This window comes from Trachurus trachurus (genome assembly GCF_905171665.1).
Source record: "Trachurus trachurus genome assembly, chromosome: 24".
NCBI lineage: Eukaryota > Metazoa > Chordata > Actinopteri > Carangiformes > Carangidae > Trachurus > Trachurus trachurus.
In genome coordinates, this window is record NC_139910.1 from 15649539 (window position 1) to 15671916 (window position 22378).

General features: G+C 41.0%; 3 protein-coding genes across 3 annotated transcripts; all 3 read right to left on the minus strand.

Annotated features, from left to right (window-relative positions):
• Nucleotides 1-749: 749 nt before the first annotated feature.
• Nucleotides 750-8746, minus strand: prkg3 (protein kinase cGMP-dependent 3; the record flags this gene model as incomplete). Its single annotated transcript, XM_084001292.1, has 21 exons — nt 750-836; nt 1143-1218; nt 1463-1525; nt 1871-1987; nt 3076-3239; nt 3407-3548; nt 3924-4013; nt 4094-4230; nt 4684-4798; nt 4931-4975; nt 5079-5126; nt 5291-5356; nt 6060-6148; nt 6286-6363; nt 6594-6657; nt 6877-6982; nt 7145-7258; nt 7384-7550; nt 7693-7819; nt 8121-8183; nt 8659-8746. 21 exons carry the CDS (start codon nt 8744-8746, stop codon nt 750-752), a joined length of 2046 nt encoding a protein of 681 aa, XP_083857418.1.
• A 3436-nt stretch (nt 8747-12182) lies between these two features.
• LOC311007854 (phospholipase ABHD3-like) lies at nt 12183-18378 on the minus strand. Its single transcript, XM_084001216.1, has 9 exons — nt 17957-18378; nt 17055-17215; nt 16757-16939; nt 16539-16584; nt 15764-15876; nt 15459-15632; nt 15315-15363; nt 14588-14753; nt 12183-14457 (listed from the first exon to the last, which is right to left on the minus strand). The coding sequence occupies exons 1-9, from the start codon at nt 18074-18076 to the stop codon at nt 14246-14248; spliced, it is 1224 nt and encodes a 407-aa protein (XP_083857342.1). The 5' UTR covers nt 18077-18378; the 3' UTR covers nt 12183-14245.
• A 1128-nt stretch (nt 18379-19506) lies between these two features.
• ctsbb (cathepsin Bb) lies at nt 19507-21771 on the minus strand (the record flags this gene model as incomplete). Its single annotated transcript, XM_084000485.1, has 9 exons — nt 19507-19583; nt 19735-19863; nt 20305-20421; nt 20507-20650; nt 20728-20813; nt 20893-21008; nt 21111-21225; nt 21383-21468; nt 21649-21771. The coding sequence occupies 9 exons, from the start codon at nt 21769-21771 to the stop codon at nt 19507-19509; spliced, it is 993 nt and encodes a 330-aa protein (XP_083856611.1).
• Nucleotides 21772-22378: the final 607 nt, after the last annotated feature.

Sequence of the window (22378 nt, forward strand, 5' to 3'; positions counted from 1 at the left end):
GAGCACAAACACAGCTCACTCCAGCCTATAAGAGCACTTTTTATTTACTAAACTCATATACAAAGCTTTCATCAGAGTGATCTATGATCTTTCTCAATTACAATCAAGGTGCTTGACAATAATCTGCACACAAAAAGGGGGGCAGATGTTCAAAAAACAAAGGAAACATTAAAGTTTATATTAATAATAATACAAAATAAGAATACCAAAGCATTTAACAGTTTTGCTTTGAGCAGTAAAGCTTGTTTCATCTTTAAAACGAACATAAATCAGACAACAATAAAGGTTTAAGTACAATACAAGTTGTGTGGCAGATATGGTAGGATGAAGTTTTCAATTTGATTTTCAGGTTTGGTGAGAGCTGTTCTTCCTTTTGTACAAATTGTGCCATTTGACTTAAGCTTTTATTCTGAGTTAAGCACCAGCAGACATGTGTTTTATTGTCATCGGTGAAGAGCATCATCAAGCACCAAATCGCCCTGCAATGACGTCCTCCAAAACACTTCAATAAATATTTTGGAAATTGGTGATTCACTTTAGTTTCATACTAATTTAATAATCATTTTAGCATTATGTGTTTGTGTTTTTGTGTGTGTGTTTTAATAGAGCTCCTACTACCCTCTGCTACCACCATGTGGCCTTAGCCCTGTTTTGGCTCATAGTAAAAGTCTGATTTGGCTCCATAATGGGTTAGGGTTAGGGTTATGTGACTCCTGTGACGTTTAATCCTTTAAACCCAATGGACAGAATCAGAAATCACGGTCCCAGCCGGAGAACTCCTCGTCTGCCTTTGTCTGGTCTAAAGGGAAACGATCAAAGTTGATGTAGCTTGGACCCTGATGGAGGAAAAACAGGTTGATTTTAATATTGAGGATTTCAACGGTGTGAACTAGCCTACACCCAGACATACTATATGGCTGCATCTTGAAGTGTTTAAACTCCATATAAATAATATCTAGGAGCATTTTATTTCAATTATGTATTAATGCATATTCGATTTTATAGAGAAATACTTACATCAGTGAACCTTAAAAGAATTACTGCACAAACTTCCCTGAGAGTGAACCAGCCGTATGCTTTTGTTCTGTTTTTCTTGTGCTGCACAAACTGCATTAACACTGTCAGCTGGAGGTTTGACTTGCCTTGCGTATGAGTCGGACCGTTGGGGGTTCGAGCTGACCCACGCGCAGCTTGTGCCAGTTCATACTGCCGAACCACCTAAAGGGAACAGAGGAGGCAGAGAACAAGTCACATGTAATGAGCAAAGACTGAAGTGACTGATCCTGAATGGAAAAAGCTCATTTGGCATCACAGGATCTTAAATTGTAAGAAAATAACAATGTTCATACTCTCTCTGAGGTAGATTCATACTTTACACTTAAACATGTAGGCTATATATATAGGCTATATATTTATATATATTTTCTGAACTGAACTATATATAACCTGTCGCCATGGTTACCTGTGATTACGGACATCTTTGATTCCATTCTTGGTATTTCCTAACCTCTGACCTGGCCGAGGTCTGTGAATAACACATCATTCAGACAGAGAACATATATAGCGGTATAGAAAATGAATGAATTAATATTCATATGAATTTCCACACTTCAAGACATTTGTATTCAGGAACCATAAAACTAGAAAGTGCTTGTTATAATAGAATGTGTCCATCTGCAGATCTGTTCAGTAATTCATTATGCAGATGGGAAGAACAGCTCACGTGTAATTTTCACATACATGTTATATGATCCAGTGCTACACCATGGTTAAGTCACTCAAGCAACACAATGAGGTAATACAATACTGCGCCATTATTACCTCATAAAATGTTAATCACGATGCACTCAGTAGGCTACAGTCCTCTCACCTGCACAGCTTACTGATAATGGACCTGGCTGCTTCACTCAGGTACGGTGGATACTTGAGCACCCCGTCCAGGATTTTGGCATAAATCTTCTGGGGCTCTGAACTTGAGAAGGGAGGGCTGGAAATGGAGTGGACAAGATACATCTGTTGTTATGTAGTCTTCTGACATAAAGCTATTATGACAAATCATCATTATAGTTGCTTCTGGGTAACCTGAACCCTAAATGATGAAGAGAGAGGGATGGGCTTCACTGCTGCAGATACTACCGTGCCTCTGTGCTGCCCCCTGCTGGGCAATATTGAGCCTTGTCTCAATGACTCCTCTGCTGTGCTAAAACTCAAACTGTTTTCTCTTTTATCAGTACATTTTATCAACACATCGCTACACTCACATTAAAGGGCTAGTTCAACATTTTGGCAAATTGGCCCATTGCCATAATCCCTATATTTTTAGGAGTAGGTTCATTACCTTTAATTGTCGGTGCAAGCTATTTTTAGAACGGCGGAGCAGAGCGGCGAGCTGCTCAGAGCTACGCTAAGGAGGCTAATGGGATTTCTTTGTTTCCCTCATCAAACTCATCAAACACAATCCAACAACTCCAAACTCCAAAAGTTTTGACCTGCACATTCACCAGGCTATGAGATAATAACGGAACGTTACGAGACGGAGTTGTTTTCAAGGTAAATTTGTGCAAAACCGCTGATGCATGTTCCTGTCGGGGGCAGTTTTTCTCGTAACGTTCTGTTATTATCTCATAGCATGGTGAATGTGCAGGTCACAACTTGTCCACCAGAGCGTATGGAGTTGTTGGATTGTGTATTTGATGAGTTTGATGAGGGAAACAAAGAAATCCCATTAGCCTCCTTAGCGTAGCTCTGAGCAGCTCGCCGCTCTGCTCTGCCGTTCTAAAAATAGCTTGCACCGACAATTAAAGGTAACAAACCTACTCCTAAGACTATAGGGATTATGGCAATGGGCCAATTTGCCAAAATGTTGAACTATCCCTTTAACAACGATAGGGGAAGCCACTTTATTTAAATAGACCCATAATCCATGTTGTATTTGGTGAAATAAGGACCAAAACAAAACAATAGCATGACAACCTTTGGTCATTTATTTGTTATAAGTCTGAAAGATATGAACCATACAGGATGGCAAAAATCACCAGTTGCATGCTATTGTATTAGTATTAGTATTAGTATTACCTTCCTGCCAGTAGCTCAAAGATCAGAATGCCAAGGGACCAAAAGTCGACTGCAAAGTCATGTCCCTGGTTCTTGATGATCTCTGGGGCCATGTACTCAGGAGTACCGACAAATGAGTAGGTTTTCTCACCACGCACTAACTCCTTGGCAAAACCAAAGTCCACCTGTACACACACATGTGTATACATCATATACAGATCATACACAGACTCGAGGTATAGAAGATCTCCTGACAAAACCTTCATGAATGTAAAAGCACAAATCATCACATGAATTCCTCTTTTAAAGGCCATAGAAACAAATGAGAAGTTTGTCACAGACAAGGACTCACTACTTTGACGTATCCCTTTATATCCAGCATCAGGTTCTCTGGCTTCAGGTCTCTGTACATGATGTTCTTCTTGTGGAGGTAGGCATAGGCCTCCACCACACAGGCAGTGCAGAACACAGCAATGGGCTCATCAAAACGCCCTCTGAAATCACAGAGACGCACTTTCATTTACTGTCATATAAATTTATTACATCTCCACGACTTCTATTGCTCTTATTTTTAGCTCGTCTGGGCACAAGCACCTTTTGGAAATTGAAGTTTATTTTATTGTGGGCACTATAGATTGCATCAGCACATATTTCTGCGTCGGATAGTGTCAGCAAGTGTTGGTGCAATCTCAGTGTATGATACCCCAAAGGCAATAAATGAAGTTTTCTACCAACACAACCACAGTGAAGTAGATTAGACACAGTACTGTAAATAAAACTGTTTCATGGCATCCCTTTGTTCACATTGATTCTCTGTTGTGTAACAGCACATTCAGTATTCTGCTTTGACAAATAATCTGTTTTCTTACACTTCTTTGAGTTTGGTCCAGATCTCCCCACCACCGCAGAACTCCATCACCATGTAGATGTATCGTGTGTCTTTGAAGGCTGCATGAAGCCTATAGAGAGAGAGGGATACATTAGTCTCTGATATATTTAAATATTTCTCTGCATGTAGCATTCATACAGTGTTAGATACCTGACGATGAAGTCGCACTGGATGGCTTTGAGGATTTTCTTCTCAAACAGCATGTGCTCCTCCTGTCTCTTGGCAACAATGTGCTTCTTGCTAACCCGCTTCATGGCGTAGTATTTACCGTGGTTCACTGTGGTCATCTTAGAATTAAAACAAAAAGACAAATCAAGTTATTCTCAGTGCTAATCTTCCTGGTATGTACCCCAAAGGAAATGACAGTATAACTTTGTGATAATATTGATGCTTCTCTGGCAGTTTAGAGGATGATGTGGAGACAGAAATAATCCTATTGATTGATAGGTTTAACTTCTTAATTTGATTGCTTGAGATTTTTTAAAGGTTCTCAAACAACTTCATAGTTAATGTGTTAACTCTTGGCTAATATTGATAGTTTGAAAAATAAGGTTCAGCAAGGTCAGTCATCTGCATCCTGTAATGGCATGTTCTGATTTAGTATTAGATTAGCAACAAAACAGGCCATGGTCATGCATATGTTTTCCATTAATAAGGTGCATTGAGATATGGCATTACAATAAGATTATTAGACTAGATCTCAGTTTAAATTGAAAGAGAAATGAACAAAACAAACTCACCAGCTCAACACGCCCAAACCCTCCAACTCCAAGCGTGACAGGATCTCCTAGGCAACGACCCTCCTGGTACAGCACAGGGACCAGATCCTTAAACTTCAAGGTGGAGGCAGTGGTACTGAAAGACAGAAAACGTTTAATTAATTTAAACAAATTTCTTTTTTCTTTTTTTTTTAAAAAAAGGTTGGTGATTCATAAGATGTTGTTATATATTTAATGCTGTGTGCACCAAGTTTCATCATCCACTTACCTCGACCTCGCCTGTGGAAGTTGTGCCTCCTGTAGCACTTTAGAGCTGGTGGTGAGAAAACATGTCAGAGAGTCAATACATACTAATCTTGGTAAGACAGAAAAAGGAGGTAGAAGTGATGACTGGAAACATGTTTTATATTACGCACTCATCAAACAGCTCCAGGTGTTCTATGGGAATCGTCTCTTCAAACACCCTGCAGTAAAAAGGTGTTGTTAGTCAACCTGTGTATTAATGAGCGAGTGACAAAACACAGCAGAGAGCCCACACAGTGTGGCTTAAACCAGGTGACAAGGAGCAAATTGCCCACAGGATGTCACCTTCATTTATGCTCAAAATTTGATGCCAAGTCAAACTCACTCCTTGTCAATGGAGAAGCATGTAACAGGGCCGTCAGCGGTGCAGGTGGCAGTTCGCAAAACTTCCCTGCCAAAGGAAAAACATTGTCATATGTCAACCTACTGTATGTCATTACTGTATGCATCAATTTGTCAACACCTCAGCTGTCAAAAAGTGAGAAAACTTTGAATTAGCACCTGGAACCTATGACAGCTTATATGTTTAGCATTAGATTTTCTGCAGCACGACTGTCATCACAGAGAGATACAGAAAAGTTTCTCCATAAGTGAAGAAATCTTGTACAAATCTGCATCAGACAAACCTTCCAATAAAACAACATAAATGCTGCTTTATATCAGCAGTTTAGTGCTACCAATTGAGTGGCATTTTATTTATATTATATTTCTATACTGTAATATAATCAAAACAATATATCTGTTATTCTACTGCAGATTACGCACACACTGTATTCTTGGTTTTTATGCAGCATTAAACTGAAAGCCACATCAGTCAGCCACACATTTACTGCACCAAATTAAAACAGCTCAAAATTTGCTAAATTACAGCACTTAGTCATTCAGAGAAACTCTCTAAACTGCCCCAAAGAGCAATTTCAATTTCATTTTCTCCAGTGACTCCAAATGACTGTTCACATTTAGACAATCAGCAGGTTTTCCAACCGAAATGCCAAAGATGACAGCAGCCAAAGAGGACGCGCAGAGCCGTGGATGTTGCACAAGGCTCCCTCTCTCTCAGTGTCCTCAGGCATGTGTCGTGTTGCTATGGTTACCTTATGAGGGCCTGTTCCCCGAAATGCTCCCCTTTTCCCATTCTGCGAATCTGCTTCTGCTGCCCATTCACGCACTTAGACACCAGGACCTGGGGTGAAACACACATGAAGAGTGAGGAAGGGAGAGTCCATATACAGTATATTATTACCGTATATATACTCACACAGGCTGCTGTATCATGTTTAGAAATGAAACGAGTTTGTGCGCACAGTGTGACAGTATTACCTCTCCTTTGAGGATGATATAGAATGTGTTTGCTTCAGTTCCTTCTCGAACTATAACATCTTTGTCTTGGTATTTCACCTGGGAAGGATGAGATAAAAGAGACATTGATGCTTTATTATAATTACACAATGTCACCATTTGTTTGTCTGGACAATAAAAGAAAAGTCACAGGAGAACAAAGTCAAAAATTCATCTCACAATCCTAAGAAATGCTTTTTAGTGTCTTCAAATGTGTTTTATTATCTAATCTAATGGGGGTTGAAATCACTAAAAGTCAAAAATTTATAATGAGACATCTGAGCACACACCTCCTCCATGGAGTCGATAATCTTGGACAACTGGACATCATTCAAGTCCTTCAGAGTATGAGACCTGTGACAATATATGAAGAATAACACAGAGGAGTTAGTTAGATGTGCCAGCACTGGTATGGTGAAGAAGTGAAGCTGGAAGAACAGACTCCTCATCAAAGGTATCAGCATTTTGGGATATTAGTTTCCAAAATGTTGAGTTATTCTTTTAATTTGGCTAAACTGTGCTGGTATTGAACTCCTCCTGGCCGCCACTATAAAGTCTCTAATGTGAACTCACGTCTTCAGGAAGCCCATGAGCTGCTCTCGCTTCTTCTTGGACTTGTTGGTTATGATGGTCCGGTAGGTCTGTCGCTCCATACACCACAGACGCACCACTGACTTTGCTGCAATATGAAGTGAGGGAAATCTCAAGTTTTAGAAAAGAGAAACACGTTCACTCTCAGACACCAGGTGAGTGATAGGTGGGGTACTCACACAAGTCTACTGCACAGACAGATAATCCCATGGCATCACATATGTTGAATAAAATGCAGAGATCATCTTACCTTTGACCGTTGCTGTCCGTTTGCAGTTGTACAGGATGGCCAGCTCCCCGAACACATCACCACTGGTTAGAGTTCGCAGGTCCCGGCCCGCCTGGGTGACCTGGAGCTCACCGGCTGCAACGAGGGAGGATCAGAGGGGTTGTGTAGAATATAGTGAATAGCATATAGAAAATACTGTAATATATATATATATATTTTTTACACATAATAAATACAAATCCACAAATGTGTGTCCCCACCTGCCACTATGTACATGCTGTCTCCCTCAGTCCCCTCTTTAATGACTGCTTCGCCCGGCTTGTAGTTATTAACCACTAAGAGTTCCACCATCATGGCTGTTTGCTCATCGTCAAGGCGGCTCAGGAAATCGTTCTTCTGGATGGATTTGACAATCAGATTTGTCTCGCTGGAGGTGGAAGATGAGAAATGTCATGTTGATCTAAGGTCAGTTAAAGTTGTTCCCATAGATGTTTAATATGTGGGGATTTTTCACAGTATCTTTTTCAAATAGACGGATTATTATCTCATTAGTGGCTCTGATTACCAACCTGGAAGTTTTCTTGACCTGGTTGCGTATAATGTCCAGCTTCTCAGGGATCGGTTCAGAGGCAATGACGGCTGCACGGCTCTTTCTGACCTCCGGGTCAATCGCATTACCACTGGGAGAGGGAAACTCTGGAACAGACAAACAGAGGGTCAGAAATGGAGGGTTAAGGCAGCCATGCTTAAGCCCATAAAGTGTGTGTTTTTTAATGTGCTTGTTAGAGCTCACCATGTTTGTGGAGTTCTGTTAATGGGTTAAGATTAAGGATTCAAGGATTAGGGATAGAATTAGGGTACGGATTAGGGTTTGGAAATAGGGGGATAAAGGTTATAGGGTTTCTGACCCCTCCAAATTTGGGTACCCCTTAAAGATAGGTGTTAGATGCGTCTCTGTGTATTTGTGTAAGTGTGTGAATGTGCGTGTGCTTCTTACCGAGGTCGTGATATTGACCCTGCATTTCCTGCAAAAGTTTTTCTTTCTCCTGCAGTCGTTGCTCTGTGAGGAGAAAAAGCAGATGAACTCTTTATCACAAAGCACATCCTCCTCTAATGAGGCACTTCTTCAGGCTTGATGCATGTGCTCATTTCATGGCAGACACAGATGAAAAATATAATGTGTAAAGCCCAGCCGATGCAGATTTTTGAGGCTGATTCAAGTACCAGTACAGAATAGGTGGGAATCATTAGGCTACTGTTGGAGAGTTCATCATTTTCCCATTACTTTAAGCTATTATTACTTCTAAATTTACTGCATATCCCTTCATTTTAGCCAGCCTAGTTTATCTCCTACTCCCTGTCCCTACAGAAGTACCCCTGAATCTGAATCATTAAAGTATGAGCTGGCAAGGGTCACAACCAATCATTGCACCTTAAAAGGTGTGAGCCTGCTGAACAATTGTTTTCCTTGTTATAATATCTAGAGTGGAGTTACATTCGCTTTAAGGTGGTTTTATTAATATGGCTATGCTCACCCAGGTCTTTATTTTGCCTCTGCAGTTCGTTGTTGATCAGACATTGTTTTTCCAGCTGCTGCTTGAGGTCCTCTAGTTGCTTCTCCATGGCTACAGGGGGAAACATATAAAATATGAAGTCACATGGGAAGTATGATATCTACAGAGACATGAACATGTATAAACCATCATGATGGACAGACATTTCATATATCATACAGTATTAAAACTGTAAGGCAGTGAACTCTGTTCCACACAGTGAGGTGCCGCTGAATAATGCAGACTAATGATGGACAGTCAACAGGGTGCTTTCTGAGCGCCGTCACACCCTGTCAGATTTTGCTTACGACCTATTGCTGTTCCTGTGACCCAACCCCCGTCAGCATAAAACCCTTCATTAAACGTTCCCTTGTTGCTGTGAGCTTATGAGCATTTCTTTATCCTCTCTGCTTGTGTGCTGCTAAAATAATGTGAGACGTTAACAACCCCTGCTGTATAATTTAGTGTTAAAGTCTGAGAGCGGGGGCAGCCAAACAAGAAACGCGTGTGCATGCTATCAAACAAACTGACACACGTTTCATTAGAGATTATCTCTCTTCATCCTGGAGATCTGCTCATAAAAGCCCTGATATAGCGGCGTCATCATCGCCGCCAAACATTACAATCAATACAAACACACGGCCTGTTAGTAAAGCCTGCGGTGGCTAAGCTGTTTGCCTACTGAACTCATCATGTGACCCCAGTTACCACCGCCTCACCCTGAACATTGAACGGCTCTGAGATTAGACATGTTAAACGGAATCATAAAGTGACTGAGCAATACACAACAAACTGTGACGGTTTAAAATGGCTCCTCTCCCACTCTGGAAAGAAGAGGCAGGTCTGTGCGGAGGGTGACGAGGAATTATACAAGACCCTTAGGTCCTTTAATAATAATTCTTCACAGCATTCTCAATCACCTGCACTGGATATTTTCCATATCAGTATCAGAGGAGACGACAATGTGATAGCACAGTTTGGTGCACAAAACCATGAATCTGCACACTGCCAAGTGTTAATAGGCCTGTGTCACAGGAAAGACAAAGCTTAACACTCATTAAAATGTTAACAGGGGACATAATGGCAACAAAAAAAATATGTCGTTGCACCATACTTGGAAGTCAAATATGTGTTTGGGTGTTTTATTAACCTCTTGCCTACACACACAGAGAGAGAGGGGGTGGGGGACAATTGAGCACTGCACAAACACAATTTATAAGCTTTCTAAGAACTTGCAGAAACAAATCTACCTCATCTACCTAGGGTAGATGGAGGTGATAACCTTTAGTGCCTGCTGGTCAACATTTACAACTATTGTATGTTTAACCCTGTGCTTTTAGCCTGGGGGAAAGGAACTGGACTGCCCCACAAGTAGCCGCAGGTTGTGTGTTTTATCCATGTGATACAATGTCAAATGTATTTTCAACTGTGCTATATAAGTGGTGAAAAGACACAGATCATTTGCCAACAGTCATATCAGCAGAGATTCAACTTGTACGTTTCTGGGAGACAACTAAAAAACTCTGTATCTGCTTTTCCAGCCGTACAGCAGGAACATGATGCCAGACAGACAGGTCCCTATACAGCCAGCACACTGTACACTCCATACTGCCTCATTACTAATTCATAGCCAAGTGTAACTACAGCTGAAATCTCATAAGATGCCCTGTAATAGAAACCTGCAGAGAGTATGTTTAAAGTCTGGTGGTGTGGATGAGAAACACTATTTCACAGCACGTTCAGGTTTTTAGGAGGTGAAGAACCTCATCTATTTTACTTGGTTGCAATAACTGTCATACCTCAAAGAGTGGAAAAGATTAATTTCATTGTTTACAAGCCTTTAGAGCAAATAGTCAGTACCTCAAACACAGTGAGCCACATGATAAAAAACATGGATCTGCACCACAGACCCATTATTAAAGCAATGCAAGTGACAAAAAGGCTTCATGTAACACTCGAAAACACTGTAGATGAATTAGAGTCACACTTACCTGCAGGCTGTGTGATCAGAAGAGGAGATGAGAGTCTGCCCGGCTCATACAGGCCGCATGGATGACAGGAGTCCAATAATCGCCAGATCCACCTCCAGCTGTAAAGAGGAATTCACTTTGTATATATACGGCTTCAGCCCCAGCAGCGACCTGCTTGACCCCCAGATCGGCTTCAGATCAGACTGGACACACCTGAGCAGACACAAAACACACACCACTCACTGTCTGCTGTCTCTCCGGCATTACTTCTTCCGCACACTTTCTCAGCTTACACTGCCATGTCTGCTCCTCAGCTTTTACTATTTTTACTCTCTCACTCTCTCTCCCACTCTCTCTTTCCTCCTTTTCCTCTATCTGTCAGTCTCAGCAGCTCCGCGGGTTGAATCATTAACCATAACTCCAGGCTCCACCCATCACACCAGGTAGAGGATGGAGTGGGGTGAAAGAAGAAAGAAGTTAGGTGTGAAAAAGTGAAAAGCAGACATTATACAGCTTTTTTTTTTTTGGCTTTTTTGTGACTTCTGTGACATTTAAAAGTGACATATTACTTCCTGATGACGTAGAGGACAGATACCTGAGAAAACCTCTGACATCACGCCATCCCACCCCTGGAGCACTTTTGCCTTGGTTGCACTACTGTAGCATTTATCTTCAAGGAATCTTAACAAATTGTGTTTTTTTGAAAGCTTGAAATTACCTCATCCTGATTTATTGCTGCAAAGTTTTAGGACCTCCAGATGTGGCTGTGGCTCTCAGGTGTTGTCCATACGAAAGGCGCAAATGCAGGCCTGATATTCCCTGCAAAAACAAACATGTCTACTTTATTTGTGCCTCTGTAACTATGATTCAGCATCTCTTGTATTCATTCTGAGAACATAAAGTTAGCTTTCAAAGGAGACGGGGTTTATGACTTGGAATACTTGGAAGTCAAATATGTGTTTGGGTGTTTTATTAACCTGTCACCTACAAACACACACACAGACAATATAGAGCAGTGCACAGACATAATTTGCAAGCTTTCTAGGAACTTGCAGCTGCAAATCAAGGCAACCTAGTATAGATAGAGATGATAACCTTTAGTGCCTGCTGGTCAACATTTAAACTTGTTCGTTTAACCCCGTGCTTTTTAGCCTGGGGGAAAGGGACTGAGCCCCACAAGTAGCTGCTGTTGTGTATTTGCTGTTTTATCTGATATGTCATATAGTATTTTCATCTTCATATCATATAAATTGTGAAAAGACATGAAGCCTATTTCAAAATGGGAGTCTGATATTATAAAGTGGATGTTCAAGTAAATAATGTTAATCTGTTGAAAGAATTGGGGATTATATAGAGTGGTGGGAAATTCTCAGAGGTGAGGGCAATCAGGGCAACTCACAGATTACATCTATCTAGTGTTTCCATTGGGTTCTGTTTCTTTCCACAGTGTAAATGCTGCTGGATGTTTTCCAGGCTGAATTACATGAATCTAAATGAGGCTGAAGGGTTAGCATTGTGACAGAGGGCGTAGGCCTTTATTGTTCAGTTAATTATTGATGTGGCGTCTGGTTAATCAACGACATTAACGACCCTAACATGCAGAGATAAAAAAGACTTGGATTTCAGCAGTGGTGGGGCTGGAGGGAACTCAGTGACAGGCAGTGCATGTGTTAAGACATTTTTTCCATTATAGGAAAACATGGTGATCAGAACAAACTCAGACTGAGTCAAAGTGTTACTATTGATCACAACCACAGATATCTTCATTGTACAATCATCACTTCATAATAAAAATAAAACCAGCAGCTGAAATTAAAATGTTTATCCTCTCACTGAATTCAAGTGTAACTCAATAACCAACAATTTAACAGACAGTCCATAATGCCCAAATATCTTACAGATGAAAGTGGTAATTACAACTGATACTGCAAAAAGAAAAGAAAAGAAACACTGAATGTGGTTACAGCAAAGGCAGAACTTAAATAGGAAAAAAAAACATGTGTCCATTAACAAATACACATCAATTAAAGGCAAGTGAACTTGGTAAACATCTGAAAATAGAAAAAAAACAAACATGTGCGCCATAAAAGCACCATAGGTTTCTAAAATCTTCATCTGTTCCCGAGTCAAGAATCAAAGTCAAACAACTGGAGCTTCCGGTGAAAAATGATATACTCATAATCTAATAATACCTTGGTATTAGTATAATAAAGTGGTGTGTCACCGGAGCACTATTGGTGATAACAACATAATAAAACCCTCTGGACATTCCACGCTGCTTTGAAAAGACATTCAGGTCATATATAGTAATAAGTGATCAAATCCAAAACAAACACACTCTATTAACTACCAATGACACATTAAATAAATATTATGTGGACTGAAAGTGGCTCATCACATTACTTCATCTGTCATCCATTCTCCAAACAACACTGCTCAGAAATGGCAAAAAAAAAAAAAAAAAAAAAAAACCCCAAAGGGCAATTAAAACACAAATATATTCAGAAGCACCAGATAGTAAAATGAAGCAGATAAAAATATATCAAGTACTGCACGTAGCTTAAATGGTTCATACACCGTGTCAGCTCATTGAACTCTAATGTGCTGCATGATTTACAGAGCAAACAAGCACAGTGCAAAAGCCTATACAAGCATACAATATTTTTGACATTTAATTTTACATTTCACTGGTTTTGCTGCTTCTTCTTTTCTTTTTAAATTACATACTCAGATAATAAATCTAATTCTACAATTGCATAAATCTTTTCTTCATGGCAGATATGTACAGTGTGTATTCCTGCAGTGTGAGCGTCTCCAGTTGGAGATTGACAGCTCTAACAAGTAAACAGGATTTCCTCTGGTGTGTGGTCTGGTGGTGCGTTGGGAAGCTGTATGTAAAGAATGCATGCAGGGGTAAAATACGGGGTAGAACAATAAATCCTTTAAGGTATGCTCACACTTGAAGAAAAACAAGTCTCACAAAACCAAAGAAGCAAATAAAGCAAGAGAATAAAAACACTAACAGCAGCACTACACATAATTACTCTACTCATTTACATATTCACTTCATTTCTTTTTAAATAACATTAAATAGCCTATATTAAATAAAGCCTATATATCCTATATTTAAAAAAATAATCATTTTCAAACAGGGAATAATTTACTTTTCATTTTGTTTTCATCACACACTACGGTGCTCCATGTGAAGGTGGGACGGGTGGGTGAAACAGTATGATGGAAACATTAGGCATCAGCTTATAAGTTGGCTGTGTGATTCATTCAATACTTGAAAAATTGTGTCTGCAGCCTGGTTTTGCGTTATTATTTTTGAACCTTCTTGGATTGCTCGTTAACAGTAAACCTGAGACGATGGAGAGGTAGATTGGTGGAGTTGCAGTGAGGTCATATTGATTGTACAATACAGCTGGTCACTCAGTGCAAACACACAAGGACAGGTAACATTCATGTGGTAGCATGACGGCATGCAGAGCTAAGCAATGCTGTGTGTGTGTGAATTGTTGTTCTACTGCTATAATGCAAGAGACTTCATATTCATTCCAGGCAGGCCACAGTTATGTTCTTCAGTGAGGTGCAAAGAATCAGCTCTCCTGCTCCTGCTCCTCCTCGATGCAACAGGCTTTGTTGATGTCGCTCGGGTATTCAAAGACAGCTTGGACAAACTGGCCGAACAGGCGCTCCATGTAGTTCTCGCCACGGGGAAACAAACCCTGCAGGAAGGCGATGTGTCCGCCGTGAGCCGTCAGCAGCAGGGCCACGTTAGGCAGGTTCTGGACGATGGTCAACGGGAAGGCTGTGGTTAAGAAGAAGACAGAATAAGATCATGTTATGCAAAAAATTAAAAAAAAAAATTCAAATCAAAACGCACAATTAGGAATAAAAACATCACAACAGTCTTTCATCTCTTCCTGGTGTCTCCTCACCGTGTTGGGGAGAGAAGGGGTCATCAGCAGCGTTGAGACACAGGATGGGCACCGCTGTGTTGGGGAGCTTTTTGTCTGGGCTGGCATCACGGTAGTACTCAGAACAAGAATTATAACCAAACAGCAAAGTGGTGAAGCGCTCGTCAAACTCACGGATTGTCTGCGCCTAGAGGAGAGAGGGCCGAAATGACACTAAGCATTAAGTACATACATTCAAGAATGGCTAGCGTATCATCTTAAAGAAAAGAAAGAAGAAAAAACAAAACAATAAACAGTAATTCATGGTCTTATGTGAGATGCTTGCCGAAAAACTGCCCCTGACGGGAACGTGCATCAGCGGTTTTGCATGAATTACCCCAAAAACAAACTCTGTCTCATAACGTTCTGTTATTATCTCACAGCGTGGTGAATGTGCAGGTCATAACTTTTGGCGTTTTGGAGTTGCTGGATTGTGTATTTGATGAGTTTGATGAGGGAAACCAAGAAATCCCATGAGCCTCCGTAGCGTAGCTCTGAGCAGCTTGCGGCTCTGCTCCGCCGTTCTAAAAATAGCTTGCACCAACAATTAAGGGTGACGAACCTACTGCTATGACTATAGGGATTATGGCTGTCTCAGTTTGTCATACGAAGGACATTAAAACAGAAAATGTAACGGAAAAGAAATGAAATCACACACACGCATACAGGGAGATGAGGACCGGCAACAGATGTAAAGAGTGGGGCATACCTTCAAGACATGGTCGACGTCCACCACTTTGTCCAGAATCTTCCTGTGCCTGTGGCAAACGAATCAAAGAAAGACGGTGTGAAAGTCAGCAGCTTGTTGAACTTAAATTCAGAAATGTGCGAACCCTTCTGAATCCACTCTGACCTGGTGACGGCTCGACACAGGCCACTTGTGAGGTATTTATTGAAGAGCAGCCAGTTTAGTGGTTCTTCCATAGAATCGGAGGATTTCTGCGCATCCCATGGGACAGAGATGGTGAAGCCCGCCACCATCCCCGACTGTGTGCGCTTACGGCCCAGATAGTTTAACAACAGCATGCTTCAGAGGAGAAGACAAAAAACAGAAAAGACAGTGGGTAATCAAAAGGAGTGAGAGAGTGAATGGAAACAAATCAATGATAACGTTTCTCAGATAAATGCAAGCCAATGGAAAGCGTTGCACTCACTCACCCTCCCATAGACACACCAGCACCAAGCACAGGGGCATGTGGGTAGAGTCCTTTGACATGTTGCACCACACGCTCAAGATCTGAGGTGTTGGCTGCACAGTAGGTGACAGGCGTCTGAAGCAGAGGGAGAGCTTTACATGCAGTGTTTAGGTGCCAGATTTGGTGTTTTACCTAACACGCTTGAGCCTGTGTAATGGTCTTATGTCATGGTCGACAAATCTAATGAAAACACCCAAACCAGCAATTACTGCCATTTCTTTCCACCTTGTGGTATATGAGGCCTTTAATACACTTTATTGTTGCTTTTCTTTTCTTTTTTTTCTTGGGATTTGCTGACAGTGACAGTTTTATGTATGTTTTATTTTTAACTTTAAACTAGTATTGGGAAAGTTTTGAGCTGACAGTTTGCTCTCAGTAAGATGTATTGATAAAGTTATAAAATAAAAATAAAAATTCTGAGTAAATCTAACTTCTTATTTCTATCCAAAATAATTCTCAATAGTATAAGGAAACATTTGATGTCTCCATCTCAAATTTTGCACAGATCGTTGATTTGCATGAAAATATGGCTGATTATAACAAAGACAGCTCTCACAATGAGACTATAAAACTATAATCACCATAGAAAGCATAGCTGAAAGTGACCCCAGCGTATTGACATCCCAAAAATTAGCTTTGCAGCGAACAGAGAATAACATCTGAAGCTACCTCACCAAGTCTGTTAAAGTGAAAGCTGAGAAAACGACCATTATTCAATAGGTAATCATTGAACTTACCAGCAACTCTTCCCCTGCGACCCCCCTGTTGTTGAACACCACACACCTGAGAAAGAAAACCACTTCATAAATCAAATTGCAACTGCATGTCACAGAGGTTTCATGATTACTTTAGCTTAAACTTTCCTGTTAGCGATTCAAGATACGTTCTTTCAGGTGTTTACATTTTACCTTCTGGCTTAAGTAGGCTACTCTGACACGTGAGGATCACCACTGACCTGTAGCCGCGGCGGGTGGCCTGGCTAATGGCATGGAGCACATAGGATTGTTTGCTGTTCCCTGTCAGGCCTGGGAGGATCAGGATTGTGGGCCGGGTGGAGGATTTTGGGTAGGCCGCACTGGCCTGATTGTCCACCCAGTCCAGCGAAATCTGACCACCATCGTCCGTACGGATCAGCTCACTGCGGGTCGGAGAGACGAGAGGACACAATAATAGATAGCGTAGATAGTGTGTCACAGAGAAGAGATAATGAGATGCGTGTTTCAACCAGTAATAGAAGAGGAGGTCCTTCCTACTTGCGGTAGGTGACGGGGGGTTTGGACTTGAGGACGGCACAGACCAGGGTTTGAAAACGGCCTCCCCAGCACCACGGAGTGGGACTGAACCGCTCAGCCACCACAGGACAATGCTTGTGGAGGAAGACACTGAAGGCCTCACTGCAAACCAGTACTGGTGTCTGAGAAAAGAGACAAAATAAAGAAGGTTTGGAAACGGTTTCTCCACATAAAACAATCAATGACAGAGACATATTTACTTACCTGGTGACATGAAGATTCATATACAAAACATACAAAACCTTTAACATAAGTATCACAAAGCCAATATACACTAAGTAGCCAAAAGAAAGAAAATCAATCTATAATGTAGTTGATCATTGATCATGTGTTTCCATGTTTCCATTCACTTAAAAATTGATAAATTAAAAATGAAGGGTGAAGATAAGAATCAACACTTTATTTTAATCTCTGCTAGTTTACTATTTGTCGTCAATTATAACTTATTGTAGTTAAGTGGTAATAATTGAACACAATACCTTATAACATCTTAGTAATTATAATAGTGTTTATACACAGACAAGGCTGTCTTTAACATTAGGATTAAAACTGATACATATTTCAAACACATGGATACATTTCATTGTACATGACCACAACAACAATAGATCATTATAATGTTATCAAGCTGGAAGGACGAAAAGGAATTCAAATAAGTTGAGAGTATGAAGTAAATAGATAATGAACACTCAAAATGATTAGAAAAAATAATAAATAAATAAAAGATGAATAAGGATAAGATATGAGTATAGAGAATCATTAGATTAAAATGAAGTAGCTTCAATGGTGTGACAGAGTAAATAGTAGGTGTATCAGTGGATGTGGTGCGGTCATTACTGCCAGCCTTGACCGCAGCGACTGACCTGACACTTGCGGCCCCAGAGATAGTACAGAGCGGCCGTGAGGGAGCAGATGAACACCGTGTAAGGTCTGGACACACACTCCCAGTATGTTCTCCACAGCTCCAAGTGCGATAACAACATGGTTATTATAACAACTATGTGTGTCTAGCTACTACAGCGGAGAGCTAACCTGGTAGGTAAGTTAGGTAGCTGCCGGTTAACGTTAGTGACTGACTCGTTCACCGACACACCGGAACAGACAAACCGACAATAGAGACGTTAGTTTAGTTAGTTAGTTAGTATCCGACAACCTGCCTTCATCACCACCAGCTAACGAAAACGGTGCTTTACATCCCACCGGCTCGGCGGTGACAGTAACGAGCCGGTATCCTCCGGCAGGACTTTGACTCGGCGGTGTTTCCTTTCCTTCAGGGGCAGTCGGTTCCTGGTCCCAGCCTTGGCCGTGGATGGACGGGCTGTTTGCACGGACGGTCCAATGACAACAGTCCGCCTCACTTCCGGCTCCGCCTCCACGCTTCTGACTACAAACATGGCCGCTGACCAACGCGCCTGCGCAGACGACTTCCGGGTTTTGCTCTAACTTCAGGGGCTCGTTATCGCCACCTTCTGCTGCACATGCCTCAAGGTCATTACCATGGCTCTACCGTATTATACATCCATGGTCATTACTCATTTTACATTTACATCCCCAATACCAGCTTTTCTCCTAAAAGTTGAGATATCATTTGATTGATTGATTGATTAATTTGTTTGGATTAAATTACAATTGAAATAGAATACAAACTTTATTCTCTGAGTCAAACACTATTTTTGGTAGGCCTACTTGCAATATTTTCATCATGCTTATATTTGGATGTAATAAATAAATAGGCTACAACAATTTATTATTCTACTGATTTACAGCACATCCATGACTGGGTTGTACTTTGCTTAGTTTCTGCATGGGCTCTCTTGGGAGGTAACTTCAGTAGGATGGGGGTTTACATGTGGATCAACAGGGGCCCATAGCTATTGTTTGCCAGTGACTGTGCAACTACGGGTTTTTATTTTTATTTTTTTATATCTATATCTAATATATATAGGTAATTTAATCCTTATAGGAAATGTCCCCTCATTCACTGTACCACATTCATTATGCTTAAGTCAGCCACTGAAATATACGTATAGGCCATAACACCAAACACACATACACACATGTTCAAATAAAAAGTAAAGTATCTGATGCTTTACATCTTCAGGCTTATTTAGAAAGCTGCATTCATACTTTTTTTTAGATTTCACTGATCTTCATTTTTATGACCTATGTGTCTAGAAAGAAAGAAAGAAAGAAAGAAAGAAAGAAAGAACTGCAGACATTAGCAATGTAATGCTTTATTTAGAACAATAACAATGCAAAAAAAAAGTGCTCATTTCATCATGCTGAACAATTAAATTCTGGTTGATTCCATGAAATCTACTGAATTTCAATGCAATGGTTAGGCCTCTTACAAAGTAAGGTCTCTGTTTTAATGTCTGTTGATTGACTTGATTGCTGCCAGGACTCGTTTTATCTAGTTGAGTGGGGTTCCTGCAACCACCTCTGACTCAATACCACACTCATCGTTTCCACGCTTGATCTTGAAGAAACCTGAAATCAGAGAGCACACAAATACAACTTCAATCCAACACGTCTAGGACTCATCATATTGACAGATTGTATGACATTTGTCTGTTTAGATCTGGGAAGAATATGAAACAATCTTTTCCACTCCACTAAACCCTGGTTTTGTTGTAGCTACCTTTGTCTCCCCAATCGCTGTTCCAGGAGTTTGCTGCCAGCCAGTAAGGCGTCCCGTTCTCCTCTCCCCAGCCCAGGATCTTGATGGCGTGACCACCCAGCATTTCTCCCGTCACATGCTGATACACACCTGTAATAGTTTCAAGTGCAAGTGTAACTCAACTCCAGGAGCCAAGATTTGAACTGCTAAAACTTTATTGATTTACAGTACAGCTAAATGAAATCAAAATACAAATTTGTTTTAGTTTTTGTGGAATGTGGAATAATTTTTATCTCTACAGGCCTATGAAAATAATTTAGATGAAATGATGTGACAATGAAAATTATGGGCTTCATATTGCTTCATTTTAAGAAGTCACAAGGCAAAAATGCAAAGCTGCAAGTTGATTTTAGTCTGGAATGAAGTATGAAGAAACTAAGGTCATGCTGTGGCAACAGGTCAGCACTAATACAACTTTTAAGCAGTTTGTAGTCGCAAAGATTTTCCATTAATACACAATGCAGGTTCTTGTTTGCATTTTGGTATGTGCAGGGTAAAGGGCCGTGGGCATGTATGGAGTTCAAGGCTCACCAGTCTTATACTGCAGGAAATCCGCATAGACGGAGAAAGCTGCCTCCACAGGCCCGTTCTTGTACAGCTCGGTCATGATCTGCTCCTGCTGGGACGGGACGTTGTATGTGCGTCTACCTGAAAATGGAGAGTAACAACAAGACAGGGCATGATGGAAAAGATACTATAGGGATGGGATCAGATCATTTTGAAGTGTCTATACCATAGTGTTTGTCTTTCGGATAGGATGGTGAGTATCCATCGATGCACTGCTCCTTGCACTTGGGAGTGTCCCCTTCTCCCTGGCATGGAGGACGAGATCCATTCACATGATGCTCACAGGAAGCGATGGTGTAGGGTCTGCAGCCTGCAACACACAAACCCACAGTCAGCTTCACTTCAGACTTCCTATACAGTCGTATATGTATTTCAGTTCACACATACCGACTTTGGAGTCATACAGGCCTCCTGTCACGAGTCCTTTCTTAGCCCAGAACTCCCAGGCAGCAGATGGAAAACCACCCATACAGCTATGTATATATAAAAATAAAAATAAACATAAGTATAGATCAGACTTGGAACATGCACATTTTGTTCCTAGATACTCACCCCATGCCACATTCATCACAGCAGGACAGCAGATCTTCAGCGGAGATCTGCACTGAGACCTTCCCACCGCTGTGGATACACAACCTGTCAGATATCGCCTCAGCTGCCCCAAAGGCCTGTGGGAATTTTTTTTAAAAAAGGAGTCACTGGTATGAGAATATTGCATCTTAAAGCGCTTCCGCGGATGTTTTTAGTCTGTTTTTATATGATAATCTCACCCAGCAGGATCCACACGAGCCCTGATCCCTGATCTGCTGGATTGTGGGACAGTTGGGCCACTGCTGGCGCGGATCAAAGCTGTCTGGAAGCTGAATGCCGTCAGTATTATGAACCCTGAACGAGACAGGACATGTCACTAAAGCAGATAAGATGAACCCGCTGACTGTCACCTGTTTGGACATGTGACATTAGACTTCACACACACACACATATACTGTAAACTATAAAATCCATTGCTCACACACTCCCACGCACTGTAGTTAAAACTTACACCTCTGGGAGCCTGGGTCCGTTCAGTATAGTCCCACACAGTCTCTTCACATAGCTGATATCAACGTTATGGAAGTTCTGCCTGGCCTGAAGCAAAAGACGTGGAGTCAAAATTCAACATCAGTTATGCTACAATATGCAAGTCTGTGACAACAACGTTTATGTTTGATTGAATCTGTGATTCCTCAGTTTCCCATTGTAATAGCTGCACAGACAACGGTGCCAGAAATGAAGTAAGCAATGATTAAATGAGTTAAATGGTCTCACTGTCCAGGTGGTGTTGGCCTTGTTTATAAAGTTAACCATCTCTGAGGAGAGCAGAGGCAGTTGAGGCCGAGACCAGGAGACCGAGGCGGTCGCCAGCACACAGAGGAGGACGAGGCGAAGCATCCTGCCAAGGAGACGTCAGCCGACAAACAGACTTTAAAATGAACCCCTCAGCTACAGTGTGTTAAAATGCTGATGTTATGAGAACTTAAATACTAATGACACACTGTCAAAAAATCTAATTGTAAAAAATATTGTTATCTTATATCTGAAATAACTCAAATCCAGTCTATTGAAATGCCCTTAAACATAAGCACAGTCCCTGTTTTCATCCTACTAATGTAATTTGAAGTTGAACAGATCATCAAGTAAAAAACATTTTAAATGGATGAATATGGAGTCTTATGAAATGAGCAACCAACTATTATAAGAAAATAAATATCAGCTGAATGTGAAATATAACTGCTTTTGCATCAAGCCAAATATACACAACATAAATCTTCCTCAGGCAACTCGGATATAAAGATGACATACTGTAGCTCCAGTCAGAGCTTTTACCTGTGTTGTTTTTTTTCTCAATTGATCGTCTTCTTGTGGTCTCTTCTTCCTGGACTGAACACCTTTCTTCTTCTGTCCAGTCACTATTTGTACTTGTTTTACAATACTCAGGTTATGGAATCACATGTCTGTGCAAAGAGTGCATCATCAGCATGAATCTCATGTGACTAAC